At 43.0% G+C, this 23,825-nt stretch overlaps 2 protein-coding genes across 3 annotated transcripts; one reads left to right on the forward strand and one right to left on the reverse strand.

Moving 5' to 3' along the window:
• Window positions 1–334: 334 nt before the first annotated feature.
• LOC118233428 (palmitoyltransferase ZDHHC3-like) lies at window positions 335–15,868 on the reverse strand. 2 transcript variants are annotated; one of them, XM_035429201.1, is made up of 7 exons: window positions 15,831–15,868; window positions 10,445–10,776; window positions 10,082–10,206; window positions 9,103–9,199; window positions 8,580–8,661; window positions 6,051–6,181; window positions 335–3,456 (listed from the first exon to the last, which is right to left on the reverse strand). In XM_035429201.1, the coding sequence occupies exons 2-7, from the start codon at window positions 10,748–10,750 to the stop codon at window positions 3,298–3,300; spliced, it is 900 nt and encodes a 299-aa protein (XP_035285092.1). In that variant the 5' UTR covers window positions 10,751–10,776; window positions 15,831–15,868; the 3' UTR covers window positions 335–3,297. The 2 variants fall into 2 exon arrangements, with proteins under 2 accessions (XP_035285092.1, XP_035285091.1); XM_035429200.1 differs by lacking the exon at window positions 15,831–15,868 and adding an exon at window positions 15,205–15,805.
• Window positions 15,843–20,673, forward strand: exosc7 (exosome component 7). Its single transcript, XM_035429202.1, has 8 exons — window positions 15,843–15,993; window positions 16,505–16,606; window positions 16,754–16,848; window positions 17,897–18,062; window positions 19,085–19,155; window positions 19,429–19,552; window positions 19,754–19,909; window positions 20,506–20,673. The coding sequence occupies exons 1-8, from the start codon at window positions 15,937–15,939 to the stop codon at window positions 20,608–20,610; spliced, it is 876 nt and encodes a 291-aa protein (XP_035285093.1). The 5' UTR covers window positions 15,843–15,936; the 3' UTR covers window positions 20,611–20,673.
• The last annotated feature ends 3,152 nt before the right edge of the window (window positions 20,674–23,825 follow it).

A 23,825-nucleotide genomic window follows, 5' to 3' on the forward strand; every position in this document is an offset into this window, starting at 1 on the left:
ATGGCTAAAAGTATTTAGATGAGTCAGGAGCATGAATGAGAGCATTGACTTTAATTTAAATTGATTTTGTTATTTGAATAATAAGAGTAAACGGTTTTAGTATGCACCCATTTAAAAACCTAAGAGCATGCTTGTTACCTTGAAAGTACTTGAAAGGTACTTCTGAGCAAGAATATCGGAGGTTACGGGTGTAGTTCAATTGAAGCCATTGTTAGGAACACAAATCATACGTGTTATTTTGTCCTTCAGATTTTCTAACCCCTTTTTTCATTAAAAATGATATTAATAACATCAGCAGAAGGTAAGAAGAGACTGTGAAGGGACAGAAAAGAACTTTATAGGAAAAAAGATTTTTTATTGCATTTACTTTCAAAGTGAAAGTAGCCAAAATAACAAAGGTTTGGACAAACATTTGAAATAAGTTCCTTATGAATACTTTATTTACAGATAGCAGGGCAGAAGGGAGGGAATAAAGAGGACTGGTGGGCAAAAAAGCCATTTTCTCCCCTTTTCAGATAGGAGAGAAGTGAGTCCAGAAAGCTCTTCCAGTATTACTGTGGAGGGCTGAGGCCCAGCAGTCTGAGCATAAGCAGAGATTTAATAGCATTAATACGAATAAAGCCACAGCATAATGAAGTCTGTGGTGATTGCGAGGTTAAGACACAAAGAGAGAGGGGGGGGGGGGGGGGTGGGAGTGAATGAGATGCACCTGCAGGTGGTGTTCAATTCTAACAGCTGATGAATCTGTTACACTGTGAAATAGGTGAGGCGGTCTGATGAAGCCTCCGTAAAACAAACGGTCACAGCTGTGGCCCAATTGCACTTTGAAAAGCAACCGTTCCTCATCGTTACATCACAGCTTACCGAAACCCCAGCCACCAACCTGCTTGAATATCAGTGTGAAGGAACATGACTCATCCATTTCATTAACAAGTGCTGACATGATAGTCTATCGTACATGCAGTAAAAAAAGGCAATCCAACACTTTAAACATCTATAACGCTGGTCGTCTGGAATATTTCACCAACGGTCATTCCAGTCAACCTGCAGAGACATCTGAATAATCTCATTTTTAATCCTCCCTTTTAAAAACAGTAACAATTTGGCAACCAGTCTTGCGGAAGTCATGATCACTTTTCCTTCTGTTCACGGTTTCCCAAGGTCCCCCTCCTATCAGAAATAAGGCTTATGAACACCAGGAGGAAAGGGGTGTCCATTATATTGTCACCAAAGTTTAACTAAAACTAAAAGTGTGAAGACACTGTGATGGTAGACGGATAGCTGACTGAACTGAAGAGTTATTTTTTGGACTCTGCACTGAACATCAGTGTGAGGTTAACTATGATATATGAACCAATCCACTTTCACTTCACAGTAACTTGACTGTATTTAGCACCCGCTGGCTACAGATGGACACCCAAGGTGAAGATGCCCTTTCCCAACATGGCTTCCAAAGCTTCAGAGTCCTTATTTAAAAGACTACAAGAAAAGGTCCAAGCCTCCCATTAGCAACTCACCTATACTTCCCAGTTCAAATAAAGTTCAGGATCCATCAGCTTTAGGATGATGTAACATGTTTGTGTCTGCATGACTGTTTTGAGGCAGAAGCATGGCAAAAACTGTATAGCAGATGCACAGGACAACTCAGCTTGCAGTCCGCATGTAGCTTACCTACAGGCTACATCTGATCGCCCTGCTAAAGCATAAAGGGTAAATACAGGGCAAGCTCGGGAGAATGGAACAAATCTGAATCTGGGAATAAAACCCGCAGCCTTGATGACACAAGCACAGTTCCTTCACCAGCACAAACAGCTGACAACATCTTAGTGTTCATTTTGCGGGTGATTTAACACAGTTAACGAATTTGCTTAGCCCATTCCCAGATGGAAAAACTGCATATTCGCATTGCCTACATGAAAGCATATTCAGCCCAGAAAAAGACCCAGAAGCAGTTAACTGGTCTTCACATCAACAAGGAGCAGTAAGCAGATTGTACTATGCACCATACCAAGACGGATACCTTCAGGTTCCAGACAGCACTGTCCCTACAGCAGGTGTGCACAACAAGGGCAATTTCAGCATTCTGTGCCAACTTCTGCTCTTAATTATTTAATTAGCTCAATCAAATCTCAATTAGACATCTGTATAAGCACCAGCTACAGCCGCAGACTGCAAGCTTATCCAAAAGATTTTACTGAGCTCAAGTACAGGAGTGAACAAACAGTTCATAGAGCTGCCACAAAACCAAAACTATGGTAACTGGTTGGAACAAAAACCAGCACTGCCCAATAGGCTTTAGACAGCACTATCCTTTACAGTAACACCAGAGATTACAGATAGTACTACCCTTTATGCCAACATGACCCTACAAGTTCCTTCTTAAAGTATTTCATATAACCTGTGTTCTACAGATCATTGTAAGGCTATTAGTACAGTTCTCAGGCATCATCACTCCTCCAAGCACCACTATTTATCCCCATTTAGGAATCTCTACAAGCTACACAGCCTACACCACCCGCTATGAAGGCAACCACACCCCACCCACAGAAACCTCAGCCAGGTCACAAAGACAGCAGGTCTATGTAGCGAGAGTTCTCATTGGTCCAGAGATTAAAAGTTAGATGCGTGTTGGGAGTTTTCAGCCAACCTCTTTCAGAAAACATCCTCATGCAATCACAGTAGCGTTGGTTGAAAAGCCATGCTCCTAAAGAACAGCAGGATTTTTCCCCATCTCATGTAAAGTGCATCACTGTTTTAGAAAGCAGAGAGCAAACTGAAGTTCCACGCATGCATCTTTCTCCTGACCGGAAATACTCACGTACAGGAACCATTCTGGGTCCTCTACTTCAGCTAATCTAAGATAGCCTCTATGTTTCCCTTCTTAGCCAAAGGGAAATCCCCTTTGTAGTAGTACTGTGGGGAGTATCTGTGTTTGTTTCATTTATATCGGAGATTAAGGACTTTTTAAGAATGAACTGGGGGGCACTGATGTGAACAGAAGGAAAACACCAATTACAGTTAACAGCCTCAGGCAAAGAAAAGCAACAAAAAAAAGATACTAAACAGGCAGATTCAGCACAATCGCTTCTTTTTCCTCCGTTACCGATTACATGTAACAAAAAGAAACAAAAAAACTAAAATGGATTTTAAAATGTTCAAAACAAACAGAAAGAAGCAGCGTCAGAAAAATGGGTTGTAGTTGCGCTCGTCAAAAGTCAGTGAGGCGGGCGCTGCCAGTACGCATCATCAGTCCGCGCCCAATGGAGGAGGGAGGGGCCTCGCTGACGGCCTCACATCTCAGACAATGTATTGGTAGGGGTCGGCCTTCCCGTGGTCGGGCACGGAGAAGGGGCTGAGCCACGCTATAGAGAAGGGGTGCCCGAACACTACCTTCATATTCATCCACTTAGTTTTTTTAGCCCATCTTCGCTCTTCCTTTTTCAACTGCTCTATCCCCTGAAAATAAGAAACAACCAAGACTTCAGCATGTAAGAATAACACCTACAGGATTACAGAGCATCTTCAACTTGCCTACTCCAATGTCTCAAATATCTCTAAACATCCAATAGCGTCTTCTGTGGTCCGTTTGAAACCGTTTTAAGTGCCACTGGATTAAAATCGTGCTTTACGAATAAATTATGTGCATCTTTGGCCATGATGTTGGGCTCTTTGTTTGACTCTCGCGGGCATGGTCATCAACATCAAGACCAGCGTTTCGTAGTGGAAACACACACCACATCTGTCCGGTACCACATGCAGACTGAATAGCAGTTAACCACATGACTAAAGACAGTTAAAAACATGACGTGCAAACAGTGATGCACCGACGTAAAAATTTCTGACCGATACCAATTATTTAGGGAAACCATCAGGTGATGTTGATACCCATACCGATTATTTAGGGAAACCATCAGGTGATGTTGATACCGATACCGATTGTTTGGTGGTTATGCTTCCTTAAGTTTCATGATCAACTATTTCAAAACTTGTCATTCTAATACACACAATTTTAATTACGCAACTATAAAGTAAAGCAACTAAGATAAATATTTAGTTTTTAACGACATTTCATCCAACTTAACTATAATTTTTTTTTCAGGCCTGCTGGTACGCACTGAAAAACACTAAACAGACATGGCACACAGGGTGCCACTGGAGAAGAAGGTGCAGCAGGCAGTCTGCAATTTGTGTTTGCTTTAAAATTTTCATTTGCTTTGCATATTCAAGACTTACAATGATCACAAAGAGAGGATAACCTGATACGCTGCATTTATTGCATTAAAAAAGCTGTGTAACCTCTGCCACACAATTGCACACAGAGAATGTTTAACAATGTTACAAACTTGTGACAAAGAACTTTTTTTTTTTTTTTTTTTTTTTGAACATTCAGTAAAAAAAAATATTGGATCAAATTAATTTATATTAGATTAAATTAAAGTTCCAGGCAGTTGTTGGGTCATAACCATTGCAATTGGAAGAAAAAACAGGGACACACCTGGCATTACTTTGCAAGTTTATCAAGGTTTCCCGCACCTTGTGCATTAATGAGAACATCCTCTGACCTTTACAAAATATTAGCACATTATGAAAATTGGAGAAAAACATTGAATGCTTGGTTGGTCATTCCCGCGTCTGGAGTTTTTTTTCTTGTTTTTGCTATGCTCGTAAAATTTCTTCCTACCATGAAGAACGCCTGACTAGTTTGCATTCCGGGCAGAGGTGAATGCAAGCGAAATCTACTGCTGTTACCAATGCAGCACTTTCGACACAAGCAATGCCGGAAGTGTGGTCCTAAAATTCATTCTTAACATGAGGAGTGCCTGGCCCACAAGTGCAGGCCACGTGTTACCATGGCAGCACAATTATATTAAGAAATGCCATTTTGGAAAAAAGGCTATATTGTATATTACTGTAATGTAACAACCCTTTGGCTACCTTTTTTTTTTTTTTGTGGCTTTTAGTATTAGGTGCAAGGACATAAAACAACTCACTTTTGCACTGAAAAACTATAAGACAGGAATTTCAACTAACACAAGTGCAGACACAGCTACTTTGGAGCCAACACAGTAGTCCAAGAATATATTAGGCAAGCAGCTCCAGGAAAAGTGGTTAAAATCAGGACAAAGCAGTAAGCATTTGATATAGAGGATGCACAAGGTTACAACCACAAGCACAGTGCAAGAATTTAAAACGTGCCAAAAGCAGTCACCCAGCAGATTGAGCACTAATGATTTTATCTCTCGTTTATAATATTCAAACGGCAAGCCTAATCAATATCTTGAATACCATTGTATATTACTGCATACAACTGTATATTGTATATTACTGTAATGTAACAATGCGTATAAACCATTCCCATATCATTACTGGAAGCAATCCACCTCTGTAAAATGTAAATATCCCAAGAGCGCATTAAGCTACAGTACAAAAGGCTGAACCAATTTCATATAACAGACATTATACAAGCCATTTAAGAAGCCATTTCTTAGTAGTATATTTCACCCAAAATCCCTAGAGTTAGCGCTAGTGTTACCACAGAGAGATGTCATGATGACATAGCCTCCATCACTATTCTCCCATTGGTCCACATCTCCAGCTGCCACATTAGAGACCACAAAGTGTGACCACAAGGTCTCATTACTTCCCACCCCATTGAAAACGCATTACTGGGTTTCACACAATCTCCGTTCAGAGCCAAAAGCACATCAATAGCACTATTGATGTGCTAAAAAAAAGAAACAGGAATCAAGGGCTGGCATTCTCCAGTGTTGGGGGGTGCAAAGAGTAATTCAATAAGCAATGTATGAACCAAACCTCTACATTTGGGTCACATTGTGGCATTTGACTATATTTTAAAAATCTGAATATTTTGCCATCACAGCTTGAACATGTACCAAGATTCTGTTCCCTGTCACGTTTCTCCAAGTTCCCAGATATCGCAGTCAGTTCCACTGAACAAACTGGATAAGGCTGTACGAGGTCAGGGGTTAAGGTTTTGGTGGTGTGGAGTGGGTTATGTCAGCGATGGGAGGCGGAGACTGGTCACTTACCGTTTCATCGGTACAGATGGAATGGACTTGGGTCCCGAACATCACAGAAGTGAAAATGAGGAAGAGGAGTCCCTCAAAAGACAACAGGATGAGCAGGATGACAGTCGCTGGAGGCGAGAAGGTGCTGCACTCTGGGGAGGGGTGGAGGGGGGATGGGGAGACACACAGACGTTTACACTGTGGAAGGGGGGTAACCACCATGCACAGCTGGCCATACCCACTGCTATTCTGCCTTTGGGAAGTACAGCTCTGTTCGGGTCATTGCTCGAAACCTGTCCATGGAATTGGAGGTTGTCATTATCAAAAGAACCCCTTTTTTAAAGGGGCCACAAATGGCAACAGCTACCAGCTGCACCTAAACTGACCAATCAGCATTAGATAAGCTTGACAGGTTTCTGGCAATAACCCTAGACCGAGTAATACTTCAGTGGAAACGAACCCTGTTCCTGGAGATCTGCCATGCTGTAGGTTTTTAATTCAACCCTAATTTGGCACATCTGAGTCTACTAATTAGCTGCACAAAAAAAATCTTGATCTCTGTTGAATGAGGTATGCTTTGTTAGGGTAGGACCGAAAACATACAGGATGGTAGATCTCCAGGAACAGGGTTGGACTCTAAGCATGTTCCACCCTGGCCCTCAGAGCAGCCAATCACAAGCGAGGAGGAGAGGAATGCTGACTGCTCCCTCTGACACTCCCCAGACTAACCCAGGACAGGTTTATTACTTTCTTTATCACCAGACTCATTTTCAGAACAGAAGAACTTCATACTGATAAACTGTGGCAATTACATGCAGCACAACAGCTGACATTAATCCTTAAGGAGACTGAGGGGAGCGGTTTTTCAGAACAACGTCAGCCACAGAAACTACATTAGGCACACAAGCTTGGTTATCATTAATGAGCACCAAAACAATTAAGAACAATACTGGCAGTAAAAACATACCCACTCACATAGACCCTGTTTATACTTGGTTTTAAAATGTGTCTTGGGCGATTGGATCACAAGTGGACAGCGTTAAATACAAGTGTAAACGACCACCAAGACGCATTGTGATCCGATCACTCAAACCACTTGCCGAGGTGGTCTGGGACGCATTTGACCACATATCTTTTGTAGTGTAAACGCTAATGCGTCCTGATGCGTCCCCGACAAGGACGTAACAGGAAAATACGTCATCAATGCAGGACGTGGTGGTTGTTTTGCAAGTCGCAAATGACTTTGTCCTGCCAATCTCAACAGTTGGAATAGCCCGTACATGTATATTAGTTCTTGAAACATTTTTGTTTCCTTAGCTTGCCCGTGCAAAACAAATCTGGCGCTTGTCTGGCGACCTCCTACCAGAGGTGACGTAGGCAGTCACGAAATCTGAACGCAAGTGGTCAGCTGGACACCTTGGAGACGCACGATAGACACAGGTGTGAACGACGATGTGTCTCGGCGGCCCACTAGCGTTCAGATCACCGAATCACATTTTAAAACCAAGTGTAAACAGGGTCACACATTCCTCCACACACTTAAAAGCAGCAGACACATGCAGTCTGATAATAGATGAAGAGTGAACTGTTGCAGTCAGATGCCCCTTCCAACTCCAACATCAGCCCGGCAAAAACTCTGCAGACTGGCCCAGAGGCCTTGGGATACTGCTACAAGGGCAGGATGTGGAATCAAAAATACTGACATTGAGCCAGCATGACAAAGAAAATGGGGGGGGGGGAACATGGCCTCTACGTGGGTGTTTGGTGGGACACATTTACATACGCATGTTCCGCTCGAGACCCTGTCAGTGCTGACTGTGGCTAGCCACGCAGGTCAACATGCAGCCGGCTGCCAGGGATCGGAGGGTCTCAGCTGGCCGGGATTACAGCAGCTCAAGGCTCACTACGCCCCCCACTGGTCAATCAGGCACCCGCAAGTCTGTGAGCTCGACTTGTGAACTGTGATGAGAAGCAGTGGCAGCTTCACTTCGGAGGAGGTGCTTCGGATAGCGAAGGTCGCAGCAAAGAGCGCTGCTAAATAAACAATAAAGCATTGCAAACTGGGGGGGAAAAGGAGGAAGAGAGAAAGTTTCATTCTATTTTAAACAGCATGACAGCGTCCCTGTCAGGCCAAGCCCCAGGTGGGGTCGTGACCCCTGCGGAATTATCCAGAACGCACACAGCAGCGGAGCTGCTCTGCTCACAGGGACATTGGATCTTCTGAGTCACAATGACAGAAATGACAACTGCCAATCACGGCTCTCCTCAGGCTAGGTTCTGACCCAGTTTGAGTAAATAAAATCTGAATCTGGATAGCTTCCTTCCCAATCCCGCGAATGACGAAATGGATACGAAACAGTGCCACTGTTGAGAAACTACCGGAAGCGCCAGAGTCAGCCGCTAGGTCTAAATTCCCATCACAGTTTAACCTGTTTGCAGGCTCATTTGTGAAGCGTGCAGTGCAGTGCAGTGCTGGAGCCAGTCAGCCGGCCGATTCACACACACACTAGAGGACTGGACCAGGGTCACTGGTCCCTTTCCCACACTTACTCGTCCAGTCTTCTTCCAGGCAGAAGAGGAAGTGGAAGACCACCATCATCAGTGAGTGCAGTGATATCAGCGCGATGTACATCTGGAAAAGAGCGAGGCCATCTTTAATGAAGCTGCAGGACAGAGGACAGGCACACAGCCGCAGGGAGAAGCCCTCTCTTTAATTTAGAGCTGAACGCGGATGCTGCCGCGTGCAGCCAGGGTGAGAAATCTAAAGGGCCAATCAGGGACCTCTCATAAGGTATCTGTTTATGTCTGCGTTTTATTCATCTCAATACAGCAACACACAAATGTAGACAGTTACAGCCCAATTCCAGCTCTCAGTTACTCCGACCAGGAGTTAAGGTGGGTGATACTGCATGTATGCTGCTGAGTATGTGTGTATGGAAATAATGTGATAGTGTATTTATGTGATAAAGGGAGAGTAGGCATTTGCGTAGTGCACTCTGATAACCTGTGAGAAATGATCCTCTCTTTTTGTGCACAAGTGAATTTTCCTGATATCTGAGACTCAGTCACTCACTGTGAATAGCACAAAGTACTTCTGGTTGTTCTCTCCTACACAGTTGTTGACCCAGGGGCAGTGGTGGTCCATCTTGCGGATGCAGCGTTTGCAGACGCTGCAGAGGAGGAACATACACACCCAGTACTGGCCATGTCACAGGAACAGCACAGAAAACCCACCTGGTTTCTTGGTATGCAAATATTCTGAAGGTTATCCTGGAAAAAACATAACTATTAACTATTTTTGTCATAAATTTTTAATCAACTTCAGTCTGACACTATAATAGTGGAGGACAGAGGTCAAAATCCAAAAAGAGCCTGCTGTAAAAAGAATCCTGTGATTTTACAACTTTAATATGGTGGTACTCCTCATTTTCAAGGACAGTACATCACTAACTGCATTAACAGGTTATAAATCAATTCTATGTGTCCAGACTCTGAGTTCTGACCTTTTGCCCTACAGCCTATGTATTTGAGTACATCAGTCTTCCCATATAGGGTCCCTGGTGGTGAGGCCCACTAAGAAATGCTGCAAACTGCTCACCGTGGAGCTTAAATACTGCCAGCGACAATTCAGGCTCAGCAATACGACACCTTTACTTGGAGGAGAGCTGCGATGCGTAACAGCTTGTAAATCAACAGCACATCCATCAAATACGATTCCCACGGGCTTCCACAGGGAGCTGCGACTACAACTATAAATAACTGTCATCTGCCCCACCCTGCGCCATTTATCTATTCTCTCACTACAGCAATATTCAGCCCAAACTGTAGCAGAGACATTCAATGTTTCAGCATCTGAAGGGAATGAACCCCCAACCACACCAAACAGCCCCATCTGAGGAATTTGAAACCAAATCAGAAGGCGAAAGTTCTAATGTAACTCCAATGTAACCCTGAGGAACTCATTAATTACAGCCAGGTATCCTGACCCAAAGCGTGGTGCTACAGATTTGCTGCAGTGAGCAAGACTCCCCCTGCTGGCTGGCTGGCCGTACCTGCAGTGATGCGCCCGGTCAGGCTTGATGCTGCAGCACTTGGGACACTTATAGACCACCTGACCTGGCTTCAGCTGCAGGCTTTCAATGAACTCCTTCGTTGCGTTTCCTTTTGGCACTGCACCCTGCAAAAAAAAGAACGATTTTTCACAAGCTGTTGACACAGGCCTGCAGGACCATTTCCACACGGTTGATGTGAACACTAACGTACGGCCCCTCGATTTACCACCGACCCCACCGAGACTTCACTCCTTTCAGCCAATGATAAATTAGATAAATTCTAGTGGGCAGCTCGCAGCAGAGGGCATGTGACTGAACCTCTGGCTGAACGATTAAAGCAGCCAGCCTGGCCGGCAGACTCACAGGGTCGGTGCACATGGCCCTGAAGTGGGAGGCCAGGGCGAGGAAGGCCAGGCCGTTGAAGAGCGTCCCGTTGACCAGGCTGTAGACCAGGCTCTTGGAGGGCAGCAGCATGACGAAGACCACCACAAACTCGGCGTAGAAGACCAGCATCCAGGTGATGACCCCGCACACGATGCCGCAGGCGTCGCGGATGAACCACATGTCGCCGGCGTCAGCGGTGCGGGGCGGGGGAGGGGCACAGTGCTCGGGCTGCAGGTAGCCCGCCTGCCTCTCAATGTCCCTGCAGCGGTGCGCTGGGCTCCCCATCCTACTAAAGGCTCTCCATCGGCATGCTGGGAAGAGGGAGGAGAAGAGGAAGTGAGCTCACTGACTGGGGAGGTAGGGACAGTGGCCACCCTTGTGTTTTTTGTGCAACAATTTATCAAGAAAGCATTTGTTCACTGTAGCTTCACCAGCCTCTTTCAGGGTTTTCCCAAGATTCATAGAAGCCATGGGACAGAGGCAGAGAGGGCTCCATGAGGGGGAAAGGGACAGCTGAGGAATCAGACTTTCTTAAATTATGTAAAGTACGTAGGCTAGCCAACGAGGCCTCGGAACATTCACAGCTTCGGCCAGCCCTTAAAAATAGTAACCTCACACAATGCACTGACCTTCAGCGCTGTCGCTGTCGAGTTCTGCTGCAAGTTTAAATGGGTCAACATTAACTCCTGGGCTAGCTACAGCACTACAGCACCTGAGTGCACACCACAGATACAATCGAGCCAGTGACTGCTTACCCCACAAGACACACATGATAAGACCTAGCAAAAAAAAAAAAAAAAATGCCAGTCATTCTCACCACTTTTTCCACACACTTCCCCATTCTGGTTACACGCGTACACTTCACTACCATAAAAAAGGCCTGACTGACAATTACCTATCATTTTTAATCTATGAAGGGGTCTAGCTTATTTTCCCAACAGGCAGTGAAAACCCAATATGCTGGTTGCCATGAACAGAGACCAGCAGAAAAACCCTGCCCAGGACCACTCGTATGTAAATTTACCACCAAAAAAAGATACTCCAGTTTTCCTTTCTGTAGCTCTGTACTAACGGAAGGAACAATGGTTAGGCTACATCATAAAATATGAATTACACGGTCTCTACCTTACACCCTTAACTTATCGCCTACTGTTTCTCATGGTACCGCTGTACTTACGTAAACCTTAAATCCTTTCTTCATTCACACCCCATTCATGCACTATATTCTTACCAATCTCATCTTCAAAAACGATTTCCAAGTTTTCCATATCGTAAAATTCAGCTCTTCAGCAGCACGATGCCAGCCAGGCGCCCCCCCAGAGCGCAGCTGTGAGCAGAAACGTACGATCCGCCCGGGTCTCCCAGCCGCGGCTCAACAGCCCCGTTAGCGCCCGACGGCGGTAAGAGCCTGGCACGCGGATCAGGGCTCCCTGCTGCGAGGTGTGGCGAGCGTGTGAGACCGAGCGTGTGCTCCAGCGCCACCTAGTACCTTCACGAGGCCCTAGCCAGAGATTAGCGACGGCTGGCGCTGACAGGTCTGCGGGAGATGCCAGGCCTCGCGCTGGCCTGCTAACCCCGGGGTTAGAGAGGGACACGGAGAACGCTGCGCGTGCTCATTCACAGGCTATTCGTCTCACAGGTAGTTCACCCGAGTAGAGCCACAGGTCTCACACAGACAGAGAAGAGATGGTTTGGAACACCCGTTAAGAGAACTAAATGAAAGCTTTACCTTGACTATACTTTCCACTTTCATGTAGATTCTCGCTCCGTTTTTTTCCAGAAAAAAAAACAGCAGAAGCAACGGAGAAACATTCTTATACGTGAAGCAATGCATACATCCAACACATATCCTGAAAATAAATCCATGCACAACAAGGGCTGTTCATCTTTAGAAGATGCCATCCGCCCACCATGAATGTCTCGAATGTGCAAAACCTTATATACCGCAAAATATCTTTATGGTAATTTAGGTACAACTAGTCTTAGAGGAAGTACAAAAGCATATATGTCATGGAAAAAAATCATCATGTTGCAAAGATGCATAACTAAACAGCACTCCCTTTTGTGTGGATCTCAAGCAACTACAACTAGAGTGCTATATCAGGTATCTCTGGTAAAGTCCATCATGTGCTCCAGTGTTAAGCTATATGCAAGGCTTTAGTGTTTCATATTCATGGCTTTTTAATGTAGCTATTGATCAGTCCAATTGTAAGCAACATAGTATAATGCATACCATTATAATGAATAAGCTAATCACTTAGCAACAAAGCTCTTAAACTGAGGTCAATATGTTCAAAAGTGAACTTCCAAGCCCCAGGCTATTGTTTCAACTGACTGGTAGCATTGGAATAATGTAGCTACAAGCTATTTTTCCAATTGTAGTTTAAAAAAAGCCTAAGAAGGTGAATGTTTGAAACCTATTTTGCAACCATTAAAACATAATGTGCACACCCTTATCAGTGGGTTCAGCTACTTCAGCCACACCCATTGCTAACAGGTGAATGAAATCAAGCATAAAGCAATGCAATCTCCCAAGACAAACACTGGCAGTAGAATTCGTAATACTGAAGAGCTCAGTGACTTTCAATGTGGCACTGTCATAGGATGCCACCATTCCAACAATTTAGTTCATCAAATTTCTGCCCAGCTAGGAGCTGTCCTGGTCAACTGTAAGGTGCTGGTAAGTGTTGGGTGGAGTAATGAATCACGCTTCACTATTTGGCAGTCTAAAGAATATGGGTTTGGCAAATGCCAGCAGAACGCTACCTGTCCAAATGTATAGTGCCAACTGTAAAGTTTTTTGGAGGAGGAATAATGGTCTGGGGCTGTTTTTCATGGTTTGGGATAGGCCCCTTAGTTCCAGTGAAGGGAAATCTTAATGCTACAGCATGCAATAACATTCTGGAGAATGGTGTACTTCCAACGTTGTGGAAACAGTTTGGGGAAGGCCCTTTCCTGTTTCAGCATGATAATGCCCTAGTGCACAAAGCAAGGTCAACAAAGAAAAGGTTTGCCGAGTTTGGTGTGAAAGAACTAGACCTCAACCCCATCAAACACCTTTGGGATGAATTGAAACGCTGACTGCGAGCCAGGCCTTATGCCCAACCACAGTAATGCTCGTGTCTGAATGAAAGTGAATACCCGCAGCCATGTTCCAAAATCTAGTGGAAAGCCTTCCCAGGAGAGTGGAGGCTGTTATAATACCAAAGGGGGGAGCAGCTTCATAGTAATGCCCAACAAGTAATGTTCAACAAGCACATATGGGTGTGATGTTCAGGTGTACACATACTTTTGGCCATGTAGTGTATCAATACAACTAATCATCTGCACTGCCCAGTGGCTATATCCACACTCAAGTGAATATACTTTACATTTTAGTAAAACCATACAATCTACTATTATTCTACACTTGACACCAAATTGTGTATGGACCCACCTGCTAACAATATTTTCAGATTATGAACTGTCCATTTACTTGATGAGTTTGGACAATATTTTTGACAAATTCAATAAAGTAATTGACAATGCTTACAAACTTGAGTGTTTGGATTACCATGGTGGGGTGAGCTACAAACCGGGTCACCCCACCATGAGGGAAGGCTATGACCGGTCCTACTTTACACAATTCTAGAACCAATGAGGTTGAAGATTGTGTAACAACAGCTTGTCAAGTTCTTCAACTTTCGGTTGTGACTGCAACATAGATTTTCCATAATGAATTGCACACACTGAGAGCTACACATGGTAAACCTGATTAGTGAACAAGTCTGCTTCACTGTCTTCTGTAACCCTTAGGTCATGATATGTGCCTGCAGCACAGTTCACTCCCTCCAAGCCTCACACTAAGAAAAACCATGTTTGAATGAGGACGAAGCTATCATATTCTTTACACATCAGCCATCTGTTACGAAAGAGGAAAGGCCACACGTTGCAGCACATAATGAGGACAACTGCAGTGTCTCACAAGATTCGAACAAACAACGCTCAAGTTCACGGGATAAACTTCCACATTAGACTTCCCACAACAGTAGGCCAGCGTAGCCGGTAGTTTCTTCTCTTGGGCTGGACTAACTGCAATCATTCACCCGATCTTTCCCTGAAATAATGAGAGACAATACCCCACCGAGGAATTGGATTATTGTGGTCTAACAACAATGCAAACTCATCGACAACGTCTAGCTAACAAACGAAATGTAGGCTATGGCACGAAGAAAACGAAGTAATTTGTTTTGTTTAGTCATTGTATGTATCATTGTCCAATTATTTTGGATAACTTATCGGTGTGTGAAGGCTTATAGAGATAATGTGAGTTATCTCAGTCAGAATGCATTTTACTTATTATCCGGCGTTGCAACATCATAACGAGATGCGATCGATGCCCATTGCGGAAATTAGCTAGACCTATTGAAATTAGCGCTGATCTAAATTGACAGGTAGTGTGTAACTCGCTGGTGACATCCAGCAACTGGCTCGATAGCCACAAGGAAGAAATAAACTGCTGTACGGCCGTTAGTTAGAAAAACGATTCATTTTAGTGTTTAAGTCTTCCTCCCCAAATTAGCCTACTTAATTAGGCTAGCTAATCTTAACGTTATGTCAACACTCAGGGATACCACACTGGTTCAGTTAATTTACGATAGCTAGCTATAAACGAACAGGCTAGCAAGCTGGTTAGACAACTTTACTGTTAGCTAATAATGTGTATTACAATCAGAAAAAGGCTTAGTGATACTGCTCACCTCTTCCTCTGGACGCCTACACACGCAAAGAATTTCCCGATAGCTTGTCTATCCACGACCACCACTTCGTTTCCCAAATTCACCATTCGCGCGGCTCTTCAGTTAGCATAAATGGTGCCTCATCGGTTATTTATCACCCCATTCACTTTAGTCTGTTCATTGGGGTCATACAAAGTAAGTACGTCTTCAGGAACAGTAGTTCGCTATAATGGCGAACTCGTGCGCTTCCTTGTGCTTCTGTTCCTCGCCCTCCTGCCCTAACAATTTGGAAAGGTCCGCCCAACCAAAAAACAAGGAGAACCAGGAAGTCTACAACGAGCAGCAAACACTATTCCGAAGACTTCCTGCATTGTGATGTCAAACACGCTGCACGTTTTTGCAGCTGTTTGGTAGTACCGTGAAATATATAATACAAACGTAAACTGGACTTCAGTAGTTAACTAGAATAATGTGACAACCTGGTGACTATCCAGTTATTGTAAGTTTTTTAAAGCTGCTCAAATAATTGGCAGTGGCGATAATGAATCGTTATAAAACACTAATCTAAGCCAATTAGCTAGTTACCACTGCGACAAGTACAATTATTTTATTTGTATTTAATAAAAATAAAAAATAAGTATGGGTACCGCATTGCACAACAATCACAGTTGGTCACCGCAGCTGCGTCGCTGTTCGATGACGTAACAAGTCCGCTGAAGCCCTCCATTGCATGTGCGACTGTGTATATGAAACATGGCTACTGTACAAGTGAGTGAAGCAGAGAAGGTGTATATAATGCACGGAGTTCGGGTGAGTTTAGTAATATAGATATATTACATTATAATTATATATCATTTACCAAGTATGCTTGTATTTCGTGTACTATTTTCGGTTATTCCAGTTCAATATTGAGTTGGTTATGAAGCGTTCCTGATCGATCCATGCCCTCTGATAGTTTAACGCAGAGGTGGGCAACGGGGGCGGTATCTATTCCTGGTTTTCATGCCATCTTCTGGCCTTAATTACTTAATTAGCTCAAACATTTACATAACGTTAGACTTTTGTTACATTTCGTGATAGGCACATGAATGACAGTCGAATGAATGAATGTCCCTCTATGAAACGTTTTACTCTGATCTAATCTACGAGTGAGTCAGTGTTGGGTGTATACAGGCAGTTGGGTCATTTAACCAGGGTAATTGGTGGAAGCAAAAACCTGAATAGACACCGGCCCCTCCAGGACTGGTATTGCGCACCCCTGTTCTAACGCCATAGCTCAGCGATGTTGGAAGTTTGACTTTTCGACTTGTCTTTATATAAGGATGATCTACGGGTTGATGGAAGGGGATGTGAGGACTACAGACACATGGAGATCGAAACCGACGTGGTGTCAAATACAGACGGGTCTGCAAAAGTCACACTGGCAAGTCTGATGCTTTCTGTTTATGCTGGGAGTATTGGTGATGTGCTCTGCTTCAGAATTACAGCAATTTATATCTTGTTTCTGCCCTGTTGCGTTACAACAGCTTCTGCAGGGTTATGTTGAATTTACTGATTTGTGTTTATCAAGGGGCACACAGCTATCCTTGTGGGGATAAAGGCAGAAATCAGAAAGCCCAGGCCAATGGTGCCAGATGAAGGTTATCTGGAGTTTTTTGTTGATTGGTAAGTCCTAACTCCTGTAATATCTTTAAATGAATGATATGAAGTCACTTTGTGGTTACTATGGTATTATTCCTGATTAAAGCTTGATATTTTAAAAGTCAGTTATTCATACAATATCTTTAAGTGTGTTGACTTATGGTGTCCCATTAACTTCTGAATCAGCAATAAAAATGTTCTTTCTTTTTGTCCATAAATGACCATGTCACACCATGGGTCAGAGAATGAACAGTCTTGCTTTTTATAAATTTTCTTGGATTAATTTGTTGATTGTCTCAAGTGTGCAAAGAAGTGCTGCATAAATAATTCAGTATTGCTAGTACTATGTCAGGAAAGAGTGAAAGCAGTTTCCCCAAGTCTGCACTAGATGGCAATCATGTTTCATGGAGCCCTGTCTATAACATGCCATGTTTTATTTATTTATTTTCTGGTTTTTGCCTTTGGAAAGTTAACAGGACTACCGGTGTAATCTACTCCATGTTATCAGTTGTGAATTAGGATCTAGCCTCTCCAGATCTAAAAATTGCATGGTTCTGTTGCGGAAAGGCTGTCATTAAAGTTGTGTGGATAAGTTCTGAGTAAGATACCCAGCATATGGTGATATTTGTGGGTTGTAGACTTCAGGCAGTCATCAAATGCAGAAAGGATTTGCAAAAAAAAAGTACTAAATATGACCACTTTATTTCAGATTATATTGATTTGTCCAATTACTTTTGCTCCCCTAAAACGGGGAACTTTTGTATAAAAAGGGGGTATAATTCCAACACAGACTAGCCAATATGGATGCAAATACCCTGACATTAAAGCAGACAGTTAGCACTTCATTGCAACCTCATATTTCATTGTTTTATTTCAAATTCAATGCGCTCGAGTACAGATCCAAAAAAAAAGAATAGTTGTATGCCATTGCACATTTCTCTTGAAAATATCAAGTATATATGGTAGCAAAACCATCTTGGGGACATTTGCTATTGTGTGCTTGTGCTGGTTACTCCCAGCAGGAGGCACTGCAGCAGGTATTATAAGGCATTCCATTGCGTCTTCCCATCAGCTCTGCAAACGCTACTCCAGAGTTTGAGGGCCGTGGTGGGGAGGAGCTGGGGACTGAACTGAGCAACACTCTGTACAAAGTGTTCAACAACAGGAACAGCATTGATCTACGGACACTCTGCATTAGCCCGGGAGAACACTGCTGGGTGCTGTACGTCGATGTACTGGTGAGTGAGACGCCTCCTTCATCTCTCCTCCAATCACAGCACAGAACCCCGTCCAATATGACTAATGTATGCATGCTGATTTTACCTCGCTGTCTGGATTGGTGGCAAATATATACAGTCAGCTCCTTATCAACTAGACTGCATTATATAAATATACTGTATATATGTGTAAATATTTTTGTGTGTGTATATATATATATATATATTTCTTTTTCTTTTTCTGAGTAATATAATGTACAATTTTATTTATATTGTAAATAATGAAAGTACAATTCATAAGTTCTTCCTATAGGTCAGGAATTTCATCACAGTTATGGCCCTCCTGGTTATGTGCAGCCTGGGAAACCTATGTGATGTATTTGTTTGTCTGAGGGCTTTGGCTCTCCCCCCAGATTTTTTACACGATGTATCTGCTTACCAGACGCTCTGGACTGGGGAGAATAACAAAGCATGCACTGCACTTTAACATCCTGCCTGTTCATACAGCTGGATGTCTGCTAAGCAATGCAGACCTTTCTAAAAACCTAACACGAGGTGTTACTAATTCAGTCAGAATTTATGAGTTTGAGTTTGACCATCAGGAGTGCTGCTTTGGGAGCTAGACTTCTGCTGTTCGTAAATCCTGTTTCCAAACTGCTGCTTTACATCGCATCCTAAATAAAAATAATTAAAAAACTTTTTGATATTATTAGGTGTGTTATTTTTAACAAATGGTTTGTAGTTTTGGCTGAATGCCCATTGCATATCAAGCATACATACTGTAGCGTGGATTCGCAAGTAAGCTATTCTGTGATATTCCTGTAGCAGTTGAACTTTATTCTGTGCATGAATGAGTGGACACGGTGTGAGCACACTACTGCTGTTTTATACTGAAGCTGCATGGAAGCAGTAAATCTGGGGTCTTTGTTCTTCCACAGTGGTGAGGACGTGACCCAGCATCCTGTAACTGGGCCGTTAGCCCGCTGAAGCTCAGATTTTAGCTACGTGCATGGGTCTAATGACTGTTTGTTTAATGTTCTCAGTTGCTTCAGTGTGATGGAAACCTGTTCGATGCTATCTCCGTGGCAGTTAAGGCAGCGCTCTTCAATACACGGTAAGCATTTGAGAGAATTAGCAGTGAATTTTTACGACAAATTAAAAATATGTTAGACAGTAAAAAGTGGGCACTTGAAGCCAGTGAAAGTTTTTTGTTTTTAAGGCATAGAGGAAAATTAATTTTGAGCTTTCAGACAGATATAAGGGGCTTTTCTCCATCATCAAACCTCCATATCTGTCTGCTGTTTTCCTGTGTTACAGAGATGCATGGAAATTTCATTTGCAATATAAATAAAGTTTTAAGTTTTAATATACGCCTTTTCCTAAACAGAATCTCTAAAGTGCACATCTCAGAGGATGAGGAAGGAGGCAAAGAGATTGAGCTGTCAGATGACCCCTATGACTGCATGAGGCTAAACGTGGAAAACGTGCCCTGCATTGTGACTCTGTGCAAGGTGAGACTGGAGACCTGATTATGAAAGAACTTCCAACGGATTCTTTGGCAAAATGGAGACTTGTTGCCGGAGTAGTCATAGTATATCAGTCATGATGCTGTTGGTTTTATTTAGCGTGAAACTGAAACTGGCTTTTCGGTGTCTGTTTATATATCTGTGCTTTGTGTGTGTGTGTGTGTGTGTATTCATGCTGAAACGCAGGTGGGTCACAGACATGTGGTGGACGCAACACTGCTGGAGAAGGCTTGCTCGGTGGCCAGCCTCTTGATCTCAGTCACGCACCGGGGGACAGTCACCTGCGTCAGGAAGGTGGGAGGGGGAAGCCTGGACCCTGAGAGTATTTTCGAGATGATGGAGGTCAGCTCCCGCCATTTTACTAACTGCACATCTCTCCTTCCCCTTCAAAAAGCATTTGTTTAAAGACTATGGCTCTGCGTGAAGTTAGTTTGTGTACGTCCTTCAGAACAGGCTGTCTAACTATTGTCACCACTGTTTAGAAGCTGATCAATGTAAGGATTTTTCAGCAAAGTGATGAATCATTGAACATTTTGTGAACCTTGAGGAACCTTGTACTGTATCTGCTTATAAACAACACTCCCACAATCTCAACAATCTTTATTTTACAATCTGATGTTTTCTACTCGGTACAGAAGCAGCATTACATTGTATTGCATTCATTTGAGTTTTTTAAAGACCAACTTTAATTGCTTGCCGTTGACATTCTGACCACTTATATTACTGGATGTCTTACTTTAGTACTTTAGACAAGGACACAGCAGTCCCAACCAGGATTCAAACCTGCCACCTTAAAGGACCAGCTGCCCCTCCACACAGCAGTAGTTTCCAGGACTACAGTGACCGTTCTTGAGGCCGTGTGCCCCTTTCCCTGGGCTGGACCCTTTGCAGGTGGCATATTGTGGCTGATGCTGATGCTCTCTCTTGTGTCTCTTCAGACAGGGAAGCGGGTGGGCAAGGCACTCCATGCGCCTCTCATGGAGGTCCTACAGAAGGAGGAAAGCCTGGGCAATAAGAGACAGAAAGTGGGCTTCCTTGGATGAGTTTCCCATTTCGCTGTTTTTGTACCTGTAGCCTTTTCTAATAAAGTTGTTTTTGTTTCTTTAGATCTGTTGTTTCTCTGGTTTTTAACTTTGCAGGAACATGCACGCTTCACTCTAGCAAGGAGTTGAGCAGTGAGCAAGTGTGGCAAAAATAAAGTTCTAATGCGTGATAGTTCGTTCAAGGGAATGTTTGTGTGGTGCATAACCATTCAGACCCAAATGTCACAGTACAAGGAGCATTAACATTGTGCAAATGCTTATAGATATATCACATATTTAGTCAACTGCTGGATGACCCGGTCTTTCCCATGAAAGAAAAAGTTATTTCTTTGATAAAGAGACAAATGGCAGTCACTGTTGACGTGGCCCTTACATTTCTTAACTGCTCCTGAATTGACTTACTGTCACATGAAGTGCTCACAGTATTGAATAAAAATAAACTGAATAAGATTTACAGCTGAACAAAATTGCTACTGCAGTACCCACTATAATTTCAGGCTGGTTTTGGAGAAACTATTTTTGGTGAAACTATTTTATGTGGACAATGGGAATCTGTGTTTGTTTACAACCGTATAGAACAATATGAAAAATGGGAAACTCACATAATGACTCCTTTGTTGAGCATAAGTGCTCTTTTGAACTGTCCTGTCAGTATTTCCAAAGCAATCTTGTCTATTTCATTCTTTTTTGGAAACCATTAGTTTTTTCTGTGAAATTTTATGGCTGTGTGAAATTGTTTACTTGAGCCCGTCTCACAAAAAGTGTATAAAGTGCAAAAACTTTATTTACGCTGTTGTAGCCAATAATTGTATGCTTTTATAACCCAAGCAGAGGTGTGAATACTTCTGTGTGGTATCTCCTAATTTATACAGTAGATTTGCCACAGTAGCGTTACTGTTACAAGAGCTTATCCTTTAATACTTTTGCCACAGGAGTTACACCTCACCCCTTTCTTTACCATTCAAGCATTTGAAATTGTTAGTTGTTTCTTTATGTTCCTTCATCTGGAGAGAAGTGCAGACGTTCTGATCCCATATTATCTGGAATAAATGATAGTAAACAGAGCCTAAAATAGAAATTGCTCTTCATCCATAAGTTATACAAACATAGAAGGAGGCCTCGATCCAATAAACATTCTTTCCAAAATGTTTATTGAATCCAGCCAGAGACAGCACTCTCTGTTTTGGAAAAATGGGTTTAATTCAAAATCGAAATGCGAAGCATTGGTTCAGGACTTGCAGTCCAAGTGGAAAAAAAAAAAAAAACTGCCTAAACAGAACGGCATTAGTTAGAGGTTCAGGGAAAATAGACCTGACAATCAAGGCTCTCTGCAGGTGTGTGGGGCACTTGTCTTTTTACTGTCCCCTGGTGAATGTTGCCATGGGAACTTGGCACTTCTTGCATGGTTGGAGTGCCCTGCGAGAGTTGCCACGTGTCGGCTGAAGAGCACCCAGCGCGAGGCCCTGCAGCAGATGTGCAGCTGGAACACTTCCACTTCTTCACAGCTCCTGGACCGAGTAACTCCAGATGAAAGGAAAAGCACTGCGCCTTTCTAAATATAGAGCCTGCCAGTTCTTAACTTACAGCCTCGAGTGAAACCTCGTCCAAGGTAGTTCTGGCAAACAAATATATTGGCTATTATGTTCTCTGAATCTTTTGATTAAGATCCTTAAATTTAAGTGATGTATTCTTTAAGGATATTTGAACAATTATTAGGGGCAATTCTTCATAAGAACCCATTGTTGATTAAAATAAAATGTAGTATTGCTCAATAGTAATTCAGTGTTCTCCACTCACTGATCTGTCATGGTTTTGTGCATAAATTGGTTGATATTGGTGTATTTTAATTGCTATTGCTTTCTCTGGGTTAAAGTTGAGACTTTAGGTGACAGTACCTAGCTGTGTCTAGAGCAGGTTAAACATGTTATACATGTGTTTTGCTCTGCAAAAGGGAGAACCCCTGATGCAGCTATGTGTTCAGTGTCTGAAAGATTGAAATGACATACAGTACTGACATGGAAAATTCACAGTTGTCTTGAAAGAAAATACACTACATTTCCAAAAATATGAACATCACACCCATATGTACTTGTCAAACATCTCATTCCAAAACCATGGACATTAATATGGAGTTGGACTGCTGCAGCTACAACAGCCTCCACTTATCTGGGAAGGCTTTCCACTAGATTTTGTGACATGGCTGCCGGGATTCACATCCATTCAGACAAAAGAACATTAGTGAGGCTAGGCACTGGTGTTGGGCATAAGGCCTGGCTTGCAGTCAGTGTTCTAATTCATCCCAAAGGGGTTGAGGTTAGGGTTCTGTGCAAGCCAGTCAAGTTCTTCCCCACCAAACTCAGCAAACCATTTCTTTATGGACCTTGCTTTGTGCACAGGGGCATTGTCATGCGGAAACAGGAAAGGGCCTTCCCTTAACCGTTGCCATAATGAATGTCATTGTATGTTGTAGCATTAAGATTTACCTTCACTGGAACTAAGGGGCCTAGCTCAAACCATGAAAAACAGCCCCAGACCATTATTCCTCTTCCACCAAACTTTACAGTTGGCACTATTCGGGCCAGAGCAGTTGGCACTATGCCAGATGGTGAAGTGCAATTCATCACTCCAGAGAACATACTTCTGCTGCTCCAGAGTCCAATGGTGTGCTTTAAACCACTCCAGCCAACACTTGACATTGCACATGGTGATCTTAGGCTTGTGTACAGCTGTTCACCCATTTCATGAAGCTCTTGACGAACAGTTCTTGTCCAGACGTTGTCACTGCGCTTTTCAGTGCGACCCATTCTACTGCCAATGTTTTCAATGGAGATGCATGGCTGTATGCTTGATTTTATGCACCCATTTAGGAAGCCGCTGCTGTATTCAGAAAAATAAAAATTAATGTCTGAAAAGGATGAGTGAATTTTCTTATGTAAGAATAACTGTGAAAGCTGTGAAATGTCAAGACATTTGAACAAGGAGTCAGTAATGGTTAAAATAACACAACGTGCCACACTGTGCCTTCAGTAAACCTTGGAAAACTTGGGTAAGTTAATTTGTTTGTCTTCCTGCCTTTTCAGTATGTCACTTCTGGTCTATTTGACCAGTGGATGAAGTAACAACTTTTTCTTGGCCTCCTGAACTTGGATGGCTCCTATGCGCAGGAGTTTTCGATTATGTTTTTTTTTTCTACTTTGTGGTAGGAGAAAGATAAA

This window comes from Anguilla anguilla, chromosome 8, assembly GCF_013347855.1.
Source record: "Anguilla anguilla isolate fAngAng1 chromosome 8, fAngAng1.pri, whole genome shotgun sequence".
Classification (NCBI taxonomy): Eukaryota; Metazoa; Chordata; class Actinopteri; order Anguilliformes; family Anguillidae; genus Anguilla; species Anguilla anguilla.